This window comes from Camellia sinensis, chromosome 9 (genome assembly GCF_055761805.1).
Source record: "Camellia sinensis isolate YWXY chromosome 9, ASM5576180v1, whole genome shotgun sequence".
Taxonomy (NCBI): Eukaryota; Viridiplantae; Streptophyta; class Magnoliopsida; order Ericales; family Theaceae; genus Camellia; species Camellia sinensis.
Window position 1 is genome coordinate 46,421,080 of NC_138969.1, and position 19,368 is coordinate 46,440,447.

The following is a 19,368-nucleotide window of genomic DNA, read 5'->3' on the forward strand; positions in this document are numbered from 1 at the left end:
AGAGACTTTGTTTACTTCCGTTTTTCTTGTACCAAAAGCTTGGGTTGTTAGGAAATAGGCCCAACAATATATATCAAGCTATATAGCACCCTTCCTCACGTGCAACCCCATCTTGCACGTGGAGAGACAATCAGAGAACCAAACAAAAGGGAAAACAAACAACCAAACGGAGAAGAAGAAACCAAATGGGGATAAAAAACAAAATGCCAATGACGAGACTTGAACCCAAAACCTCTCTCAACTTGAGCTCTAATACCATGTTAAGTCACCAATTGTCCCAAAAGGTTAAAATATTAGAAAACGGGCCTAACAATGTATATCAAGCTATCCAACATTTTCTTTATTAATATATTAGCTAATTTTCTTTTGGTTGAATGCTAAAATATCCATGTTCAAAACATGATGCGGCAAGAGTATGGAATGCCAATAGAAACAAATGCCACTGCCTAAGTATTTGTGGAAAATATTCCAACGATGCTAGCTTACTTCAGAAGGCTGAGTCCAAACAGTTATCCGCCCATGGAAATTAGCTATTAGCAAGGCACGAGGACAAGAGGTAGGTGACCATTCCATGAACTGAACAGAATCACGAGGAGAATCTGTAGAAGGAATCCAGTGCAACTGATTAATTTGCAGAACTAGAATTGTGAATATAAGCGCAACAACTCACCATAAAGCATAACAAATAATGGATTGCCATGATAAACCTAAACAAATACAATATTTAGTGATAATATTTACAAAAATGATGACAACACTGATGATGATTATAACAATGGTAATTGAGTTAGTAAATGACTGATATGTTCCAATTTCCAAATAAACACAGGCTCCTCATTGATAATTCAAAGCTCAAAGCATGGGTGACAACTCAAATTTTGTAACACTCTAGAAATTTTTATTTTTATTTTTTCTCTTCACTCGGGCGTCGAATTGTGCTCTCGAGCGGTCTTTGTGAGCTTCCAGCACTTTTGCAGGTCTGCACAAATATTAAGAGATGGCATTCTTTGCTTGAGCGGTATTTCTTGCGCTCGAGCGGTGTTGGCTCGAGCAGTCTTTCTTGCTCTCGAGCGATGGTCCTCTGTTTGTAAAACTTCTGAGAGTTGATATTCTTCGCTCAAGCGGTCACTTTGTGCGCTTGAGCGGTCCCACTTATTGTGTCTGGTCACTCTAGCGACACTCCTTGTGCTCGAGTGGTCTGTTCAAGATCAACCAATATAAAACCCACTTTTTACTCACTTTCTCTCACTTTCCTCTCTCTCACTCCTCTATGACCGAAAACCCTAGCACTAAAACCTTTGATTTCACCTCATTATACCAAGGATCCCCATTAGATCATGCAAGATTAGTGAAGGAGAAGTGAAGATCTTTCTCTTGACCGATTGGATTGCGATTTCGCAAAAATTTTTGCTTGGGTTTTCCTTGTTAGCTCTCATTGTTGAGGTAGGGAGTTCTCTTAACTCTAATCTTTTAAGATTTAGGTTGATTATGATTGTATTATGGAAGTTTGGGTTGACTTGAGCTTGAAATCTTTGATTAAAAAGATGTTTATATTAAAAAAACTGGGGTTTTCGCCCAAACCTTTGAAATATTTAGAAGGTTTTGGTACTTTGATGGTTAATACTTGATGATTTGAGGATTTAACAAAGAAATGAGGAAAACCAGCAATTTTATTGAAAACCCTAGAATTGGGATTTTTAAATTAAAAGAGGGTTTGAGTTAATCGGTACCTTATGTTGAAAATTAAAGTGATTTTTCATGTTAATAAGTGTTAGATAAATTTATTGTCTATGAAGATATTATTGGTGAATTAAATAAGTTGAATTGTGTGAACATTTGAAATGTTGGAATGATGTAGAGTAATGTTTGCATGGGATGATGGTCGGTAAAGTGTAGAACTTGGAGCGGGAAAAGGAGAATAGTTCGTTAGTTTTTATTTGTTGAATTATTGTGTAATTAAAAGAAATTTCGAGATAAAGAGGAAGGTTTGGAAAACTCATGCGTTGCATTGCATTTCCATGGTGTTGGTTTAAATACTGGATTATTTAAAGGAGTGTCTGTGGTTCCGAAATGCGTTGTGTGTGTGTAAAGGTACCCAATTGCCCTTCCGTGCTCGATGGCCGGAAAATGTGGGGATGTCATTGGTAATTTCATAAAGGTACCCAATCGCCCTTCCATGCTCGGTGGCCGATAAATTTGGGGGAAAGGTTGAAATGATTGATGGGTGTCCAATTGCCCCTCCATGCTTGGTGGCCGGAAAATGTAGAGATGTTTTGAAAATACAATGGGTGTCCAATTGCCTCTCCATGCTTGGTGGCCAATAAATGTAGAGGTTTTCAAAAAGTAAGAGGTGCCCACTTACTCTACTGTGCTTGGCAGCCAATAAATATTGGGAGTATTTTGAGGTATCTTACGGAGAGTTTGTTATAAAACGAAAGTTCTTGGTTATGATAATAGTTAATGAGTTGAGTCAACGTGGGTTACAAATCATGTATTTTAGAATTTGGTTTTCCAAACAGAGTTAGGTCGTAAACATGGCATGACTTTGCATAGCATAATCATATTGATCATATGCATGTTAATCATATTTGGTTATGTTAAGTTTACTTCCTACTGGGTGTAAAAGTTCACTCCCTTTTTATAGGCTGGATATCGTAAAATTCCAAGTGATAAAGGTGAACCTTGTTATTGTTGAAAAGTGGATGGAGTTCAACATGGAGCACTGAAGCTTCTTTAATGTTGTTTGCCTACAGCTATCGAGCTTATTTGTCAAGTTAGGCTTTTATTTGTCGAAATCAAGGCCCTTAGTCTTGAAAGGTGAAAGCCCTTATGACAATTTTGATGTACATTTTATAATACAGTGCGTTGTAAATTATCACAATGAACTCGAAGAGGAATACGTGAGAATGTGACGAGTTCAGTTTATTGAATTGTTATTGTTTATTTATTGTTCACATGAGAGTTGAAATTGGACAATAATAATGGTTTGGTAACAAATTATATGGTATGAATACCGAGGCGTTACAAATTCCAAGAAGTAAGTGCCTTACTTTAGCGTCAAATAAATTGACAAAATAAGCACTACAAATTACAGATTTACTAATTGTTGTCCCACGCACACCAAAATTATTTGATTGCTATTAAGGGTGGGAATTTTTGACATGACACACTAACATGACTTGAACCATACACAAAGTTAGCAAGTTAGGATTGGTCATTTTCCAACACGAACATGAATAGGACATGTCATGTTACTGTTGAACCTGCATGACACAAACTTGACACGGATTACATGTTTGAAGAAAATTATTTACACATTCTAATGTTATTTTCATTAAGGGGTGCCATGACATTTTTTAATTCCTTGCATAACTCAATCCAACTGATTAAAAAAGTATGTAAAATAAGATTTTAAGGCTAATAGAATCTTTTTTTGTTTTTAATTGAAGATAATGTATTTTTTGTCTACTATTTTAGTGTTAAACTAGTTTAAAAAATATATAATAATAGGATATGGTTTTTGTAAATTAGGGAAATGAAATTGAGTTTAAATCAAATATTTTTATGAATGAATTCATCTAATAGAGATTAATTTCATTAAATTTAACTTGTAGAGAAAATTTTGAATATTTTCGTACACATGTTACTTTTAACTAAGAATAAAAAAAATTTGACACATACACGACATGGACCAGACATCGACCGAAAATAACACAACATAATAACATAAGATAATAAACAGGTAAGGTTAGCATTGAGGTAATTACGACGCAAATTCGAAATGACATAACATGAACAAGATCCAACAATGACATGATGCCCACCCCTAATTGCGATCCCAGGTAAGTTGATAAGCAAATTTTTCCATAAGCCTATGAATTTAACATTCACACGTGGCAATAAAGAAATTAAGCATGCATAAAAATTTGCCAAATATTTCTAAGGTAAGCCACATAATGCCTTGCATTACAGAAATTACCATACATCACAACTGATAAAGGTTAGCACCATGAGTCAACCAAAATTAAATACAACACAAGATAGTTTTTCAAAGGGAAATGCTACAATATGCCCCCCTAAAAAGGTGCACATAATAATAAAAAAAATTACGATTTTTGTGGTAAAAGTTATGAATGGCGATATTATAGTGTGTTCCCCTAAAGTCATGAATTGTGGTAGAAGTTATACTTTATGTGATAAGCAAAAAGTTACATTTTTTGTGATGAGCAAAAAGTTACACATTCTGTGGTAGAAGTTATACCTTTTGTATAAGGTGCACACCATATGCACCCTTTTTGAGGTGCACATGGTAACCTTTCCCTTTTTTAAAAGCCTCATGATTAGAAGCCCAAATGACAAATACCTCTACAAAGCAGTAGTCAAAATACCTGCTATGACATTGAACACTGAACACTCCGTTGGTCGCTCTGGGATCACAATATGTATAGGAATCCAAAATGGTGGATTGGCATTAGAACTACAAGAAGAAAAGAAAAATGAAGAGAAAGTTAACCATATCCAATACATTTCTCATAAATATAATTCACAAAACCATTAACAAGCAATACAAGCAGTTGCAATATGCACAGAATGAAGTGTTCATTGGGCAACAACCAAGAAATTAAAAGCTTGAACAAAAATCAGATTGCAATGATTCTGAGTTTTAGTAACCTTTCCACCCATAAGGTGTGAAATATGTGATGAAAATAAGGCTTAAAACTGTTGATTTCAAGTACAGAAGCTTTAGCATTGAGGAAGGGAACTAACTCAAAGATAACACAATACAATTGGGAATACAACAAAATAATCTTATTTTTAAAACTAATGCATAAGCCAAAATGCTTGCAGGAAAACTCTTACCATGTAAGATGATATTGCAATAAAAAAATAAAAATAAAATAAAAAAGTAACATTCATTTGGAGCCGTTGTTGTGAGCCCCCTCTGTCAATAACATTAAAAAAAATAACATTTCATCTCATATCTTGTTCTATCGATACAATGATATCTATCTTCTAAATGGAAGCTACTTTTGCAACTCCTCTATTCTCTCCTACTTCTCTTGCGAACAAAACACTTGGAAGATGTGAAACCCAAAAGCAAAGCGAATGGCCATATTTTATGAAAGAATTTATGTATTATTGATTGATTTATGTTGTTGTTATATTACAAATCAGAGTGGCTCATTATATAGGAGAGGGTTTGGGTAGTAGGTGAGGAGTAGGTGAGGGTAAATTGGTGGTAGGTGGAGTGTAGTAGGTGAGTGTGAATGGTAAATTCTAACAGCCCCCCGCAAACTCAAGGAGGATAGAAACTAACCAACTTGAGTTTGAAGAGAGGAACAAAACAAGAAAAATACATAAAAATAAAAAAAAGGATAGGAGACACTGTATGGTCGTGTCAGACCATTGGTGAAGACACTGTATGGTGGTGTCATAACGTTGTAGAGGACACTGTATGGTGGTGTCATACCGATGTAGAAGACAGTTTATGGAGTCATGTCGGACCGTTGTAGTAGACAATGTTGTGACAGTTGTTGTGACAGTTTACGGAGTCTTGCTGGACCCTTGTAGAAACTAACCGGAATCAATGTCGGGACAGTTTACAGAGTCTTGTCGGACCCTTGTAGAAACTAACCGGAATCTATGTCGGGACAGTTTACAGAGTCTTGTCGGACCCATAAAGGAGCTAACCGGAATCAATGTCGGGACAGTTTACAGAGTCTTGTCGGACCCTTAAAAAGTCGCACCCTCAAAAGGTGTGCCCAATTTTTCAAAAAGGCGTGCCATCAAAAGGCGTGCCCAATCCATAAAAAGGTGTGCCATCAAAAGGCGTGCCCAAGTCATAAAAAGGTGTGCCGGACATGATGGCGAGGCACGTGAGTGCCTTGGTTGGCGTGCCCGTTTGTCGTCTGGTGGCAAGTGGCGCGCGATACGCGTGGCTGCCTTGGCTATATAACCAAGACGAAGGCAGAGGCTGAGGCAGAGAAAAACTGAGAGAAACCTCTGAAAAATCCTTCGTGTTGCTGAGAAAGAGAGTTCCTTGTGCTGAGAGAAATAGTCTGTAATACTCTGTAACGAGAGATATTCTGTAACACTCTGTTGCCCAGAAAATGGCCTCGTCTTCCCGGAGTCTGCTCACCCTCTTTCCCGACCTCAACGAGTCAACAAGAGAGAGAACTGGAGCGGTGGCACTGGAACATCAACCGAGTGCCCCGGAGTTTACTCCGCTGAACTTTCCGATGCGGTCTGTGGAGCAAAGAATGGCAGTGCAGTCGGATGTGGAAGCCAATCAGTATACATTAAAGTCATGTGTGGAAACCATGACTGCGGTTACAAACTTGTCGAACCGGCTGCAGAGTAGGGCAAATGAGGTGCAGCAGTTAAACTCCCAGCTGGCTCTGCTCCAACGCATGTATAAGGATGCGCGAGCAGAGATCAGTGTGCTAAAGGCGGAAAATAAGGAGCTGAAGCGGAAGGCCACCGTGATGTTCCGTTTTGGAGGTCCGCCATATGCTGCAGTGGAGGAGCAGGGAGTAGTGATCATGCCCAGTGGAGTGGGTAACACGGAGGTAGCACTGTCAAGGGCCTCTCAAGACGGAGGCAAGAAGAAGAGACCGGCGGCAGAGTAGAGAAGAAAAAGCCCACCTGTGAATGTGGTTGTTTGTGTGTATTTTGTGTTGTTTTTTTTTTTTTTTTTTTTTTTTGTGTAAAATGGTGATCGGGGTTGATCCCGGAAATGAATAAAATATGGGTGGTTGGTGTTTGTTTGTTTGTTTTTTTTTTTTTTTTTTTTTTTTTTTGCATTATTATACAATAAAATAAAATAAAATAAAAGGAGGAATAGAGAAAATATATTATAAGAAAATATATATATAGATATATATATTAAAAGAAAAGAAAAGTGTGAAATAGCGTGGATAGAACCAGCACATGGTTTTGGTTTTAGGATTCATTATTTTAAGATACCATGTAAGATATATATAGATATTAAAATAAAAGAAAAGATGGGTGGTCAATAATAAAATAAAAGAAAGGAAAAGAGAGGCCAGCAAAAGAGAGTGGGTGCAAAGTGAGAGAGAGAGAAGTGAAAAATAAAATAAAAGAAAACAGAATGTTGGCTCTGCCTTTGTGCACACAAATTACTAAGTGCTTCAACAGTTGGAACTCACAAGTAGCAGAGGCTTGGTAGGTGGAGTGAAGTGGAGGGAAAAAGGGATGAGAGAGAGAGGGAGTGGATTGAATTAAAAAAATAAAATAAAATAATGTTATCATAAAGTGCATGTGGGAGACCACGGGTGTGAGTTTGTCAGTGTGTATGTGTGGGTGTGTAAGAGGTGAAGATTGGTTTAAAAAATTAAAAAAAAGGGTATGGGTGAGACATGGTGGGAAAGAGGGAAAGAGAGTGCATGTGGGTGAGACATGCTTTTCTATTGTAATTACTCCTGTAGATGAGTTGCAGGTGCAAGGGGTTTATAACCCTGGGCTTCTGAGGAAGATCATTGTGACTGAAGCTGCCAAGGTCATACAAGATGTGGGTAGAACTCGGAGATCTGCTGCTCAAATTGGTGAAGGGGAAAGTATGGTCCGCGTTGGATCTTCTGCTGAGGGTCCAGCTGTTTTCAGATCACCATCCAAAAGTTGGAAGATCGTGGGTTCCCCACGTGATGCTTCAGGTGAGCACAGCAGTATACGGCCTACGGATTTGATGCTACATAAATTCGAAGAAGTTAGCAAATCAGTAAAGAAAATGGAGTTGTGTATAGAGAAGTCCCAAGGTTCCGCAGATAGCAGCTAATATGAAAGTGCTTGCTTCCCCGCCATGGTGTATCAGCCTCTGGTGATTGGGAAAGAGAGTACAGAGAGTGAGACAACTCTAGAAGTTGCTGAACCTCGAATCGGTGCTCAACAAGAAAGTATTAGGGGCGAAAACAGACGAAGCTTCAAGGAAGAAAATTTGTGGTGATGGGTTGACTGTGTGAGTCAAGGACAGCGACTCGAAGGAGTTGGGCGTGAAGGCGGTAGACTCGAAGAAATTTCAAGGTATGTGTAGAAACTTTTAGCGGACTAGGTTGAGGTCCGGCGGGCAGCTAAGGTGAGGTTGCCGCCCGCCGGGGAAGCGAAAATATTAGGTTCTAAACCTGCTCTGATACCATGAAAGAATTTATGTATTATTGATTGATTTATGTTGTTGTTATATTACAAATCAGAGTGGCTCATTATATAGGAGAGGGTTTGGGTAGTAGGTGAGGAGTAGGTGAGGGTAAATTGGTGGTAGGTGGAGTGTAGTAGGTGAGTGTGAATGGTAAATTCTAACATTTTAAAATACACCAGATGTGGTTCAACTAAATTCTTTTCCTCCTTCAGTGATTACAAAATTGAAGGGTCCATGCAAAGCCCTAGCTTTCAATCCAAGTGAAGAAGATTTTGAGCCAAGTAAAATTTCTAACCCTCTTTGTGTATTTGAAATTCTCCGAATCTCCATTAGGCATAGCATTGCACCTTTCTAAATACAACACTCTGTAACGCATATATATATAAATAATATAAGCAACAAGATCGTGAACTGCATCTTACATTGTGTTCCCACTGTCAATTATCACACACAAAAGTACATGAACTTAGAACCCCTTTTTAACATAGGCAGAAGCACATACTTTTGCTGTACTTCACTAAAAACAAGAGTAGTTCAATTTGGTACACAAACCTTGGAATTCTCGCGCAAGTTTCTGATGCACATGCTATAGCATTTAGCTTCCCACACCAAGCAACAGAACTGGAAAAAGAAAAAAAAATGGAATTACAATAATCCTTAATGTAAGAAGGGGGAAATAGATGCATTCCACCATGAGAAATGATAGTGTCCACTTCGAGCCAGTTATATTATACCAAATATTTCCTAAAAAGGACTGATAATACATTTAAAAACATATTAAGCTAAGAACTAAATTTTCTAGGTTACACCTCTTTTAGTCTTATGAAAAAAAAAAAATACACTAAGCTAAGCACAGAACTTCTAGGTTGTAGTCTTTTGACTACAACCTAGTGTGCTTATCTACTAGTTACCCAGCTTTATTTTGCAAGGATCTCCACCTACTCTCCACCTACTTCACCCACTTAAACCTACTCCACTAAACCTAACTCACTATACCACTACCACCTCACCTACTCCACTAAACCTAACCCACTACACCACTACCACCTCCACTTTACCTACTCCATCTACCACCTACTACCACCTACTCTTCTATATATAGGAATCATTGTAACATTCAATACATCGATCAATAATACAATCAATATCTATACAATTCTCTATTTCTCTTTATACATTAAATTTTCCACATGGTATCAGAGCAGGTTTAGAACCTAGTATTTTCGCTTCCCCGGCGGGCGGCAACCTCACCTTAGCCGCCCGCCGGACCTCAACCTATTCCGCTGTCATCTCTATCAATACATATAGCTTCCAGTTCGCCGCCACCAGAGGCGACTTCTCTACATACAAAGATCAACCATTCTCATCTCTCTCTGAGATGAAGAGGCCAACCTCTCTCTCTCGGCAACTCTCTCTTCGGTTTCTCTCTACACCACCTTCTCAACCTTTTAGTTCTACTGCTGTGACCCTCTCTATGATGGTTTTGGTGTCTCTGCAATGTGGGTTGTTCTTACTATTGTTGTTGTCTTTGACTTCTCTGTGGGTGCAACACTTGGAAGGGGTGTAAATAGGGGTTTTGCAACACTGCTTGCTGGTACTCTTGGCGTTGGAGCTCATCGAATTGCTAGTTTTTCTGGAGAAATATGTGAGCCCATACTACTTGGGCTTTTCGTCTTCATACTAGCTGCAGTAGTGACATTCATAAGATTTTTTCCAAGAATGAAAGCAAGATACGATTATGGGCTGCTGATATTTATATTAACATTCTGTTTAATATCAGTATCTGGTTATAGAGATGATGAGGTGTTAGAGATGGCCCACAGGAGGCTATCCACCATACTCATCGGTGGTGCCAGCGCTGTGATTGTGTGTGTATGCATTTGTCCATATGTGGTGCTGGTGTTGTCAAGGGCTTCCAGCCATCTATCTATCAGGCAAATAATGGTGGGGCCAATTTTGTGGCACATGGTTAGAACCTTTTCAGAGGACTACAATGATTTGAATGTTGAGCCTTCGTTTGGAGAGACCAATCTCGACTTTGAAGGCAGAGAGAGGAGCACTAAGGAAAGCACACCCATTCTTCTTTTATTTATTTAATCACACTCACCAAGTTTGTTTCACTCTCATTATCACATCCATACACACCGGTATCATGTTGTCTTCAACTTTCTTTTATTTATCATTTTAAAATACACCCTTATCATGTTGTTCCCCACCTTCTTTACTTTATATATATATATATATATATATATCTCTTTTTATTATATTCTATTACTCAAACTCTCCTCCATTTGATTTTAAAATCACTTATTTTTTATTTATTTTTTCCAAATCACTTTTCCTCCTTTTTACATACCCCCACTTTATTTTTGAAACAATCACCCTGATATTTTTCATATAATCCATCTATACATATTTTTTTATCTATTTTCTTTCTCCCTTGTTTTCTTTCATTTTATTTTTATTTTTTCAACACAACACTACCCAAAAAAAAAAAAAATATATTTTACAAACTTGTCATTTCTTCATGCCGGGGATCAACCCCGATCAGCATTTTACACCAAAAAAAAAAAAAAAAACAAAAAAAAAAAACACACACACAAAACAACCACATCCACAGGCGGGATTTTGCTTCCCTACTCTGCTGCGGGTCGCTTTTTCTTGCCTCCGTCCTGGGCGGCCCTTGCCGGTGCTGCCTCTGTGTTTCCCGCACCCACTCCACTGGGCACGATCACTACTCCCTGCTCCTCCACTGCAGCATATGGCGGACCTCCAAATCGGAACATAACGGTGGCCTTCCGCTTCAGTTCCTTATTTTTCGCCTTTAGCACACTTATCTCTGCTCGCGCATCCTTATACATGCGTTGGAGCAGAGCCAGTTGGGCGTTTAACTGCTGCACCTCATTTGTCCTACTCTGCAGCCGGTGCGACAAGTTTGTGACCGCAGTCATAGTTTCCACACATGACTTCAAAGTATACTGATTCGCCTCAATATCTGATTGCGCTGCCATTCTTTGCTCCACAGACCGCATAGGAAAGGTCAACGGAGCAAACTCAGGGGCGTTTGGTTGAGGTTCAAGGGCAACCGCACCGGTTCTCTCTTGTGGACTCGTTGAGGTCGGGAAAGAGAGTAAGCAGACCACGGGAAGAAGAGGCCATGTTCTGGGTAGCTGGACGGGAAGAAGAGGCCATGTTTTTGGGTTGCTAAGTGTTTCAGAGAAGCAGCGATTACCGATTGGTACTGTCAGACAGGGTTGGTTACAGAGTGTTTCAAGATTTGCAGCTCTTCGAGACAAGCTCTCTGAGAATGCAGAGGTTTCAACTGGTTTGTTATGCTTCCAAGCCTCAGCCTCCGCTTCGGTTTATAAAGACCCTGACGAAGAGGCCGATACGCGTTCTGTCGGTCACGTGCATCGCCGCGTGTCTGGCGCGCCTTTTGATGGCTCGCCGCTCGATGATTTCTGTCGGGCACATCTTTTGATAAAGTGGGCGCGCCTTTTGAGGGCGCGACTTTTGCGGGCTCGATATATATATCTACATGTATATCTTTTGGGCAGCCTATATACACACTCATACAGTGTCTTCTACACCGGTCCGACATGACCCCATAAACTGTCTTCTACATCGGTCCGACATGACCCCGTAAACAGTCTTCTACAGCGGTCCGACATGACCCCATAAACTGTCTTCTATATGGGTCCGACAAGACTCTGTAAACTGTCCCGACATTGATTCCGGTTAGCTCCTTCATGGGTCCGACAAGACTCTGTAAACTGTCCCGACATTGATTCCGGTTAGTTTCTACAAGGGTCCAGCAAGACTCCGTAAACTGTCACCACAACTGTCACAACATTGTCTGCTACAACGGTCCGACATGACCCCATAAACTGTCTTCTACATCGGTCTGACACCGCTATCCAGTGTCCTCTACACCGTTATGACACCACCATACAGTGTCCTCTACATGGTTATGACACCCCCATACAGTGTCCTCTACAACGTTATGACACCACCATCCAGTATCTTCACCAATGGTCTGACACGACCATACAGTGTCTCTTATCCTCTTTTATTTTTATGTATTTTCTTGTTTTGTTACTCTCTCCAAACTCAAGTTGGTTAGTTCCTATCCCCCTTGAGTTTGCGGGGGGCTGTTAAACTCCACCTACTCTCCACCTACTTCACCCACTTAAACCTACTCCACTAAACCTAACTCACTACACCACTACCACCTCACCTACTCCACTAAACCTAACCCACTACACCACTACCACCTCCAGTTTACCTACTCCATCTACCACCTACTACCACCTACTCTTCTATATATAGGAATCATTGTAACATTCAATACATCGATCAATAATACAATCAATATCTATACAATTCTCTATTTCTCTTTATACATTAAATTTTCCACAGATTATAACACTCAATAGCCTAATAATCAAGATTTTACTGGAATAAGAGATAACTAATATATGGTTTGGTATCCCAAGAATCAACCATCAAGTTGGTTGTAAACGGAGTAATTCTATTACTACAGTTATTGTTGATTAACCAAGGATAACATGTTGAACTAGAGGAGCAACAAACCCAGGCAAACAAGGTCATGATGCCCTTCAATACAAAAAATAAAAATAAAAATAAAAATAAAAAACCACGTCAAGGTACAATATTACAAAAACACCAAACAAAGCAAATTATGCAACTAAAAAAAGTCCAAGAAGATGCAAGTGGCCAAAACAATTCTTGAAAAATTATGATCAATCTCCTCTTGGCCAGATTATTTGCCACCTAAGAAGTATGAATACACACATGGAACACAAATACGACATGATACAAACAAGTCAACGCAACAATTTTCAAAAAGCTGGGACACGACACGGTAAGAACACGACAAAAAATATATCCCTAAAATAATATAACAATATATTTTTAGTTTTTTAAGTTATAATACAAATATATAGTTATATCAAAATATTAAGAAATCATTTTCCAATTCTATGTATTGAAAATGAAGTGTGAATAAAAGATCATATTATCTACTTTAGAAAGCTCTATTCATAAATAAATTAAATGTTTTAAGCTTTAAAAATCTTTAAATTAAAAGTTTCAATTCACGATACAATTCCCAGTTTGACAATTATGATTTTATGTATTAGCTTAAGAAGTACGGACACAGGCATGTGACACAACACAGACACGCCAACATAAAAATTTACAAAGCTTGTAAGACATGACATGACACATGGGGGATATACACAAAATATATTATTTTTTATATTTATTATATGGAATATACAAAGATAAACCATTCTTACATGTCATATATACGAATATTTAATTCAAAGATAATAATTTTAAAATCTAAAAAAGAATAATATATATTTACGTTATTTTCCCTTTTATCATTGGATTCCAAATTATTTTATTCAAATTTGATTTTTTGTTCAAGTGCCTGCAGCGTATCTCAGTCTAGAAAATTTCCCCTCTAATCAATAACAACGGTCAAATAGTAATTTGTAGCCTAAGGGTTTGTTGTTACTGTCTTAATTTGCTTACTTTTTTATATAACTACTTAACAAGAAGACTACAAACCCAAAATATCTTACCATAATTTATCCAAAAATAGCAATCAATGGTTCAAATTCATTTCACTCATGGACCCCACACCTCATCAATTTAATCTTCACCCCACAAACTGATTCTGGACAAATTTTGGATTCCTAACTTTTTAGTTTACTTAATTTGTTTAAATATTTAATTTCTTAATTATTAATTACTTTTTTTTAATCATTTAGTTGTATAATTGGTTAACTATTTTTAACTATTCGATTTCGCTGCATTTGAAATTGTTGATGTAGTCTAAGTTATAAAACAAACAATAAATTTCTCATACTCATTAAGAACTATGCAATATCTATAAGATATATCTCACTTCGATGAATCTCATGCGTCATGCCTAGGCCACAGGCGCCTCTCGCCTTAAATAACGTTGTTTGCTTTTGGAGTCATAATTTACAATGCACACCAAACTAACTCCCGTTTTCTTCACCCAACGTTATTAAGATGGGAGGTGCATTGAGGCTCTTTATTTATTTGAGGAGCTTTCATAAGATATGCCAACGCATAAAATCATAATGTACTTCATTAGATTTAAGGGTCGATATTGCATCTTTGACAAATTAGGTACAATTGAAAGAGGTGTGTGCCTCTCTGTGCCTTACTCGTCGACTGCGCTTCATTAAAGTTGCCTCACCTCAAGGGTGTTGAGTCGTCTTAGGTGATTTAGGCATGGTTTGGGAAGTGGGTTGGCTTTTTAGCTATTTTAGCTTGGGGCTAAAAAGCCTGGTTTGGGAAGGGTTTTTGGTTCTTTTGGCTTTTTTATGAGAGAAAGAATGTAATGATTATGGGTTGGACGTGATATTTTGTCTTATTGGGTTAAAAAGCCTATTTGGTTTTTTGTGGCTATTTTAACCAAAAAAGCCCCTAAACCCTCTTCCCAAACCATGCCTTAGTGAACCCCACGTCTAGGAGCATGCCTCAGTGAGCTTTTCATAACAATATCCTACTATCTAGTCTGAGATTTTCGTCTGTTCAATGGCACAAAACACCTTCATCAGTACACACTCATATCTCTCACAAACCACATACCTGCTCAATCCTTTGATGTTCCCAAGTACCCAATGTAAAACATCCTCCCCTTTATCATACTACAAACTAAACACCTCCATTGCCTATATAGCCGGTCATTCAACACCTTTAACTGGGCTTCGAACAGCAATAGAGAAGTAGTCAACTAGAAGAAGTAGTTTTGACAACCATTCCCACCTCAAGAAGTAGTTTTGAATCCCGCTAATCCCTTTCCCTGTAAACACTAAATCAGTGTCAGTTGCCTCCTTCCCCCTTCCCTACTAATCGAAGCTCCCCTAATGCTACCCAAGGAGCTAAGCACTACCAATTCCCCTCTGCCACCTGAACGACCTCCCTCTGCTCTATCCATGTCCACCTCTAGTCCCCTTACCCACTCTCATGCTCCATCCTCTATCATAGACCCACAGCCAGAAGAGCAATAGATTCCCATTCCTTTCGTTAGTAAATACAGAAATAGGACTATTGACATGAGGCCCAAAAGAAGAGGGAGAAGAAAAATATGATATCCAGACATATTAAACCTGGCCTTTTAAGTTGAAATATGGTATACATATATTTTGAATAGTTATCCGTTCTAAGCTACATAGTATCACTGCCTTCAAAAGTAAGCCAATGTTGAACTAATTAACAGAACAACGTCCTAAAAAAGAACAACAAATACCAACTCCCAGTGATTTGAGTAAATAATTTGACTCTAGAAAGAATTTGAAGCCATTTCAAAATGTTCACTTCAAAGCTCTTATCCATTTCTTCAACCTTCTCTTTCCAAATTGCTTACCATTTCCCAACCACTAACCAAAAATTAACTAAATTCCAGCAAAAAAAACAGTACTTTACAGATTACAACGCCATGAGACCGTTCTCGGGCACTCATAATTAACTCAAACTACATAACTAAGCAAATTAAGCCCATTAAAATTAAAATTAAAATTTAAAAAAAAAAAAAAAACTAAACAGATTACACGGAATTCAAAAATTAACTAAATGCCAGAAAAATAATAATAATTCAGATATTACAAAGCCATGAGGGGGGACCGTTCTTGGGCACTCATAATTAACTCAAAGTACATAATTAAGCAAATTAAGCCCATTAAAATTGAAAATTAAACAAATTACACTGAATTCAAAAAATAACTAAATGCCATGAAACATGATAAAAGTAATTCACAGATTACAAAGCCATGATGAGACTGAGGCTGAGACTGAGACAGAGACAGTTCTCGGGCACTCAAAATTAACTAAACTACATAATAAAGCAAATGAAGCGAATTACCTGAAATTTCGACAAAGTTCGGGAACACTCATTTTGTGCATCAAATTAGACCTGGGCTGCTGGAGCCCAATACAAAACACGGTAGCGGGATTCACCGCATCCACCTCCATGGGATCCTCTACTGCCACCTCCTCGCCGCCGCCGCAGCCGCCGTCGTCTTGGGCCTTCTCCGAACCCTTTGTCGCTTCAGAAGAAGAAGGAACAGTAGTTGACTCTTCTTCAGGGTCTTGGTTGGCAACGCAAGAGGGGGAATTCATTGTACCAATCAAAATACAAAATTTATATAGAGAGAGAAAGTGGGGGGAGAGAGAGAGAAAGGAAGTGGTGGGGGGGGGGGGAAGTCGCGATTGAGGGCGACAGAAATCACTGTATAGATAGAGACTCTACAGAGAGAGAGAGAGAGAGAGATTGGATGATAGGGTTTTTTTGCGTGTGAGGTTTGTGTTGTGTGCGTGGGGTGGGGACGAGTGGAGTATAGACGAGATTCTTTTTCTTTTTCTTTTTCTTTTTTTTTCTTTTGTTTTTTTTCTTTTTTTTTTTTTTTTGAAGGTGTTGGGTTTGGTTCTCCCAATTGCTTTTGTTTTTGCCTTTGCTTTTGAAAAACTATTTTTTGAGATATTTTTAAAAAGATTGGATTTCTCTCCTTTTGGATTCGTTTTTATAATTGGATAAATTATAAATATATCTTAGGAGATTTAATTAAAATAGAATAAATTATACTGACACTTCCTGAAATTTATATTTATTACAGTTTTTTTTATTTTTTGAAAATTACATCTCCTCCTAAGGTTTAAAGTTTCATTATAGATTCTCCTCAACAATTTAATTCTTTTAAATACCAATTTTTCCCTTACTAGATAAATTACATTGACACTCCTCACATTTTAGAAATTACAATCCATTCCCTAAGGTTTAAAATAGCATTACCAATTGCCCCCTCGGTTAGTATTAGTTGAAAAAAAAAATCATTGAAAAAATAAATAAATTGGAAAACAAATTATTTAAAAAAAAAATAAATTGAAAAAAAAAATTGTTAGTAAAATTTTTAATTTCTGTTTAAAAATCAACATAAACTCATTTTTTGAATTTACATTTTTTTCTCAAATTTACAAACTGAGACAACCATTTATAAACTAAAAAAATTATCAAACAAGTTTTTATGATAGTTTTTAAAATTTTTGTAAATATAAATTGAAAACTGAAAACGAAATGGTTATTAAACAGGTTTCAAATGGTAAAAATGTCGTAAAATTAATAAATAATTAAATAAGTTACCAATGTAATAAATGACTTATCAAAAGATTCTTAGGCTATGTATGATTTGATTTTTAAAAAAAATTAAAAAATTAAAAATTAATCTGGTTGAGAAATAAAAAATAACAAATAATTATCATTTTTATATAATTTTTATCTTTCGAGTGGTTATAAATAATTTTTTACAAATTAAATTGAAACAGTCATACGTGTATATATAACCTACCCAAAAGTTAAAATGATAATTATTTTTTTATTTTTTATAAATTAATTTTTATTTTTTTAAAAAAAATTCTAAATATCAAACCATACATAGCCTATGAATCTTTTGATAAAGCATTTCTTACGTTGGTAACTTATTTAATTATTTGTTAATTTTACGACATTTTTACCATCTGAGGCCTATTTGGTGACCATTTTGTTTTCAATTTTCAATTTATATTTACAAAAATTTTAAAAACTGTCATAAAAACTTATTTGATAATTTTTTTGATTTAAAAATGATTGTCTCAGTTTGTAAATTTGAGGAAAAACCGTAAATTCAAAAAATGAGTTTACATTAATTTTTAAACAAAAGTTTTAAAATTTTATTAACAAAAAAAAATTTCAATTAATTTTTTTTTCAATGAATTTTTTTTTTCCAACTAATACTAACCGATGGCCAATTGGTAATGCTACTTTAAACCTTATGGAGGGGATTGTAATTTCTAAAATGTTAGGGTGTCAATGTAATTTACCCAATGAGGGTAAAATTGGTATTTAAAAAAATTAAATTGATGAGGGGAACCTGTAATAAAACTTTAAATCTCAAGGGGAGAGATGTAATTTTTAAAATGTGAGGGGGGAACTGTAATAAACATAAACCTCAAGAGGTGTCAGTATAATTTACCCATCAAAATATAAATCATCCTTAAAATACGAATCGTCCTCCGTAATTTTAAAAATTACATTCTGTCTCCTGACGTTTTTAATTTATAATAAATTGTCTCTTTTATTAATAATTTATCAAGTCAATTAACAGTTTTTAATAATGTTGTAAATATGTTTCAATTAATAATTTAGGTAATTCTATTATTATATAGGAGAACAATTATGAATTTTATTTTTTCAGCTAATTCTGTTAAATAAAAAATTCTAACAATGGGATATTTGTAATTTTTCAAACCACAACGGCAATCTGTATTTTAAGCAAATCTCATGGAATGTATTTGTAATTTACCTTTCATAATTCGAACATTTAGGCTTCATTTTGGAATAAACTATTCTAGTAATTTTTTAATTTTTTATAAAATTATATGTAGAAAAATAGAAAGAGTGATGTAATAACTTGTAGTGACTTTTTGACTTTTTAGCTAAAATATGTAGTAGGCCTTATTTTGTAGGACATTTAATATATATCATTTATAAAAATATTTAAGTCAATTCGATAATCATAATATTTTTATTTTATCACATTTGTCTTTAAAAAAATAAACAGTCTATTTTAAATATATATATTTATCGTCTATTTTTTCGAACACAAATTTAATAAAATAAAAAAAGTTAGTATGATAATTGAATCGAATTTATTATTACAATGAAAAGTTCACATTATTAAAACTTGGCTGATGATGGATCCCATAAGCCCTTTAACTTTTCTCATCTCAACATGAAATAAACCCAGCCCTTTTTAAAAAATCTCAAAGATTTTAAGCTTGTAACAAAATAAATTATGTTATAACTTAATCTTTTAATTAGTTTTCGATTCAAATTGTTTGGCTACTTTTTTTAAGTAAAATTAACAAAAAAAAAATTACTCATTAAATTTAATGTAATTATACATAAAATCTTTAAATAATATCATTTTTATTGAATTTAATGATTAAAATACTAATTTTTCTATCTATCTTACTCAACAAAAATAGGTAAATAATTTATATTGAAAACAATTTAAAATTTTAAAATTAAAAACTCAAAATTTACTTTGTTACGAGATTAAAACTTTAGATTTTTTTTTTTTTGGTACTTGTCCCTATTTATTTTTTTTTATTTTTTT

The 19,368-nt window shown here is 35.9% G+C and overlaps 1 protein-coding gene across 19 annotated transcripts in view; it reads right to left on the reverse strand.

Moving 5' to 3' along the window:
- The window catches only part of LOC114286999 (mediator of RNA polymerase II transcription subunit 16), an 81,623-nt gene extending 65,094 nt beyond the window's left edge, over nucleotides 1-16,529 (reverse strand). For 15 of the 19 annotated variants that reach the window (XR_014340972.1, XR_014340973.1, XR_014340971.1 and 12 more), the window contains exons 1-4: nucleotides 16,080-16,529; nucleotides 8,705-8,773; nucleotides 4,389-4,477; nucleotides 487-599 (exon numbers count right to left, since the gene is read on the reverse strand). Coding sequence is in view for 6 of the 19 variants with exons in the window: in XM_082888548.1 (XP_082744674.1) it covers nucleotides 487-599; nucleotides 4,389-4,477; nucleotides 8,705-8,773; nucleotides 16,080-16,336 (528 nt within the window). In the remaining 13 variants the exon portion in view is untranslated. The remainder of the gene's footprint in view (nucleotides 1-486; nucleotides 600-4,388; nucleotides 4,478-8,704; nucleotides 8,774-16,079) is intronic. The other 4 variants (XM_082888555.1, XM_082888553.1, XM_082888554.1 and 1 more) reach the window with 3 other exon arrangements.
- Between the last annotated feature and the right edge of the window lie 2,839 nt (nucleotides 16,530-19,368).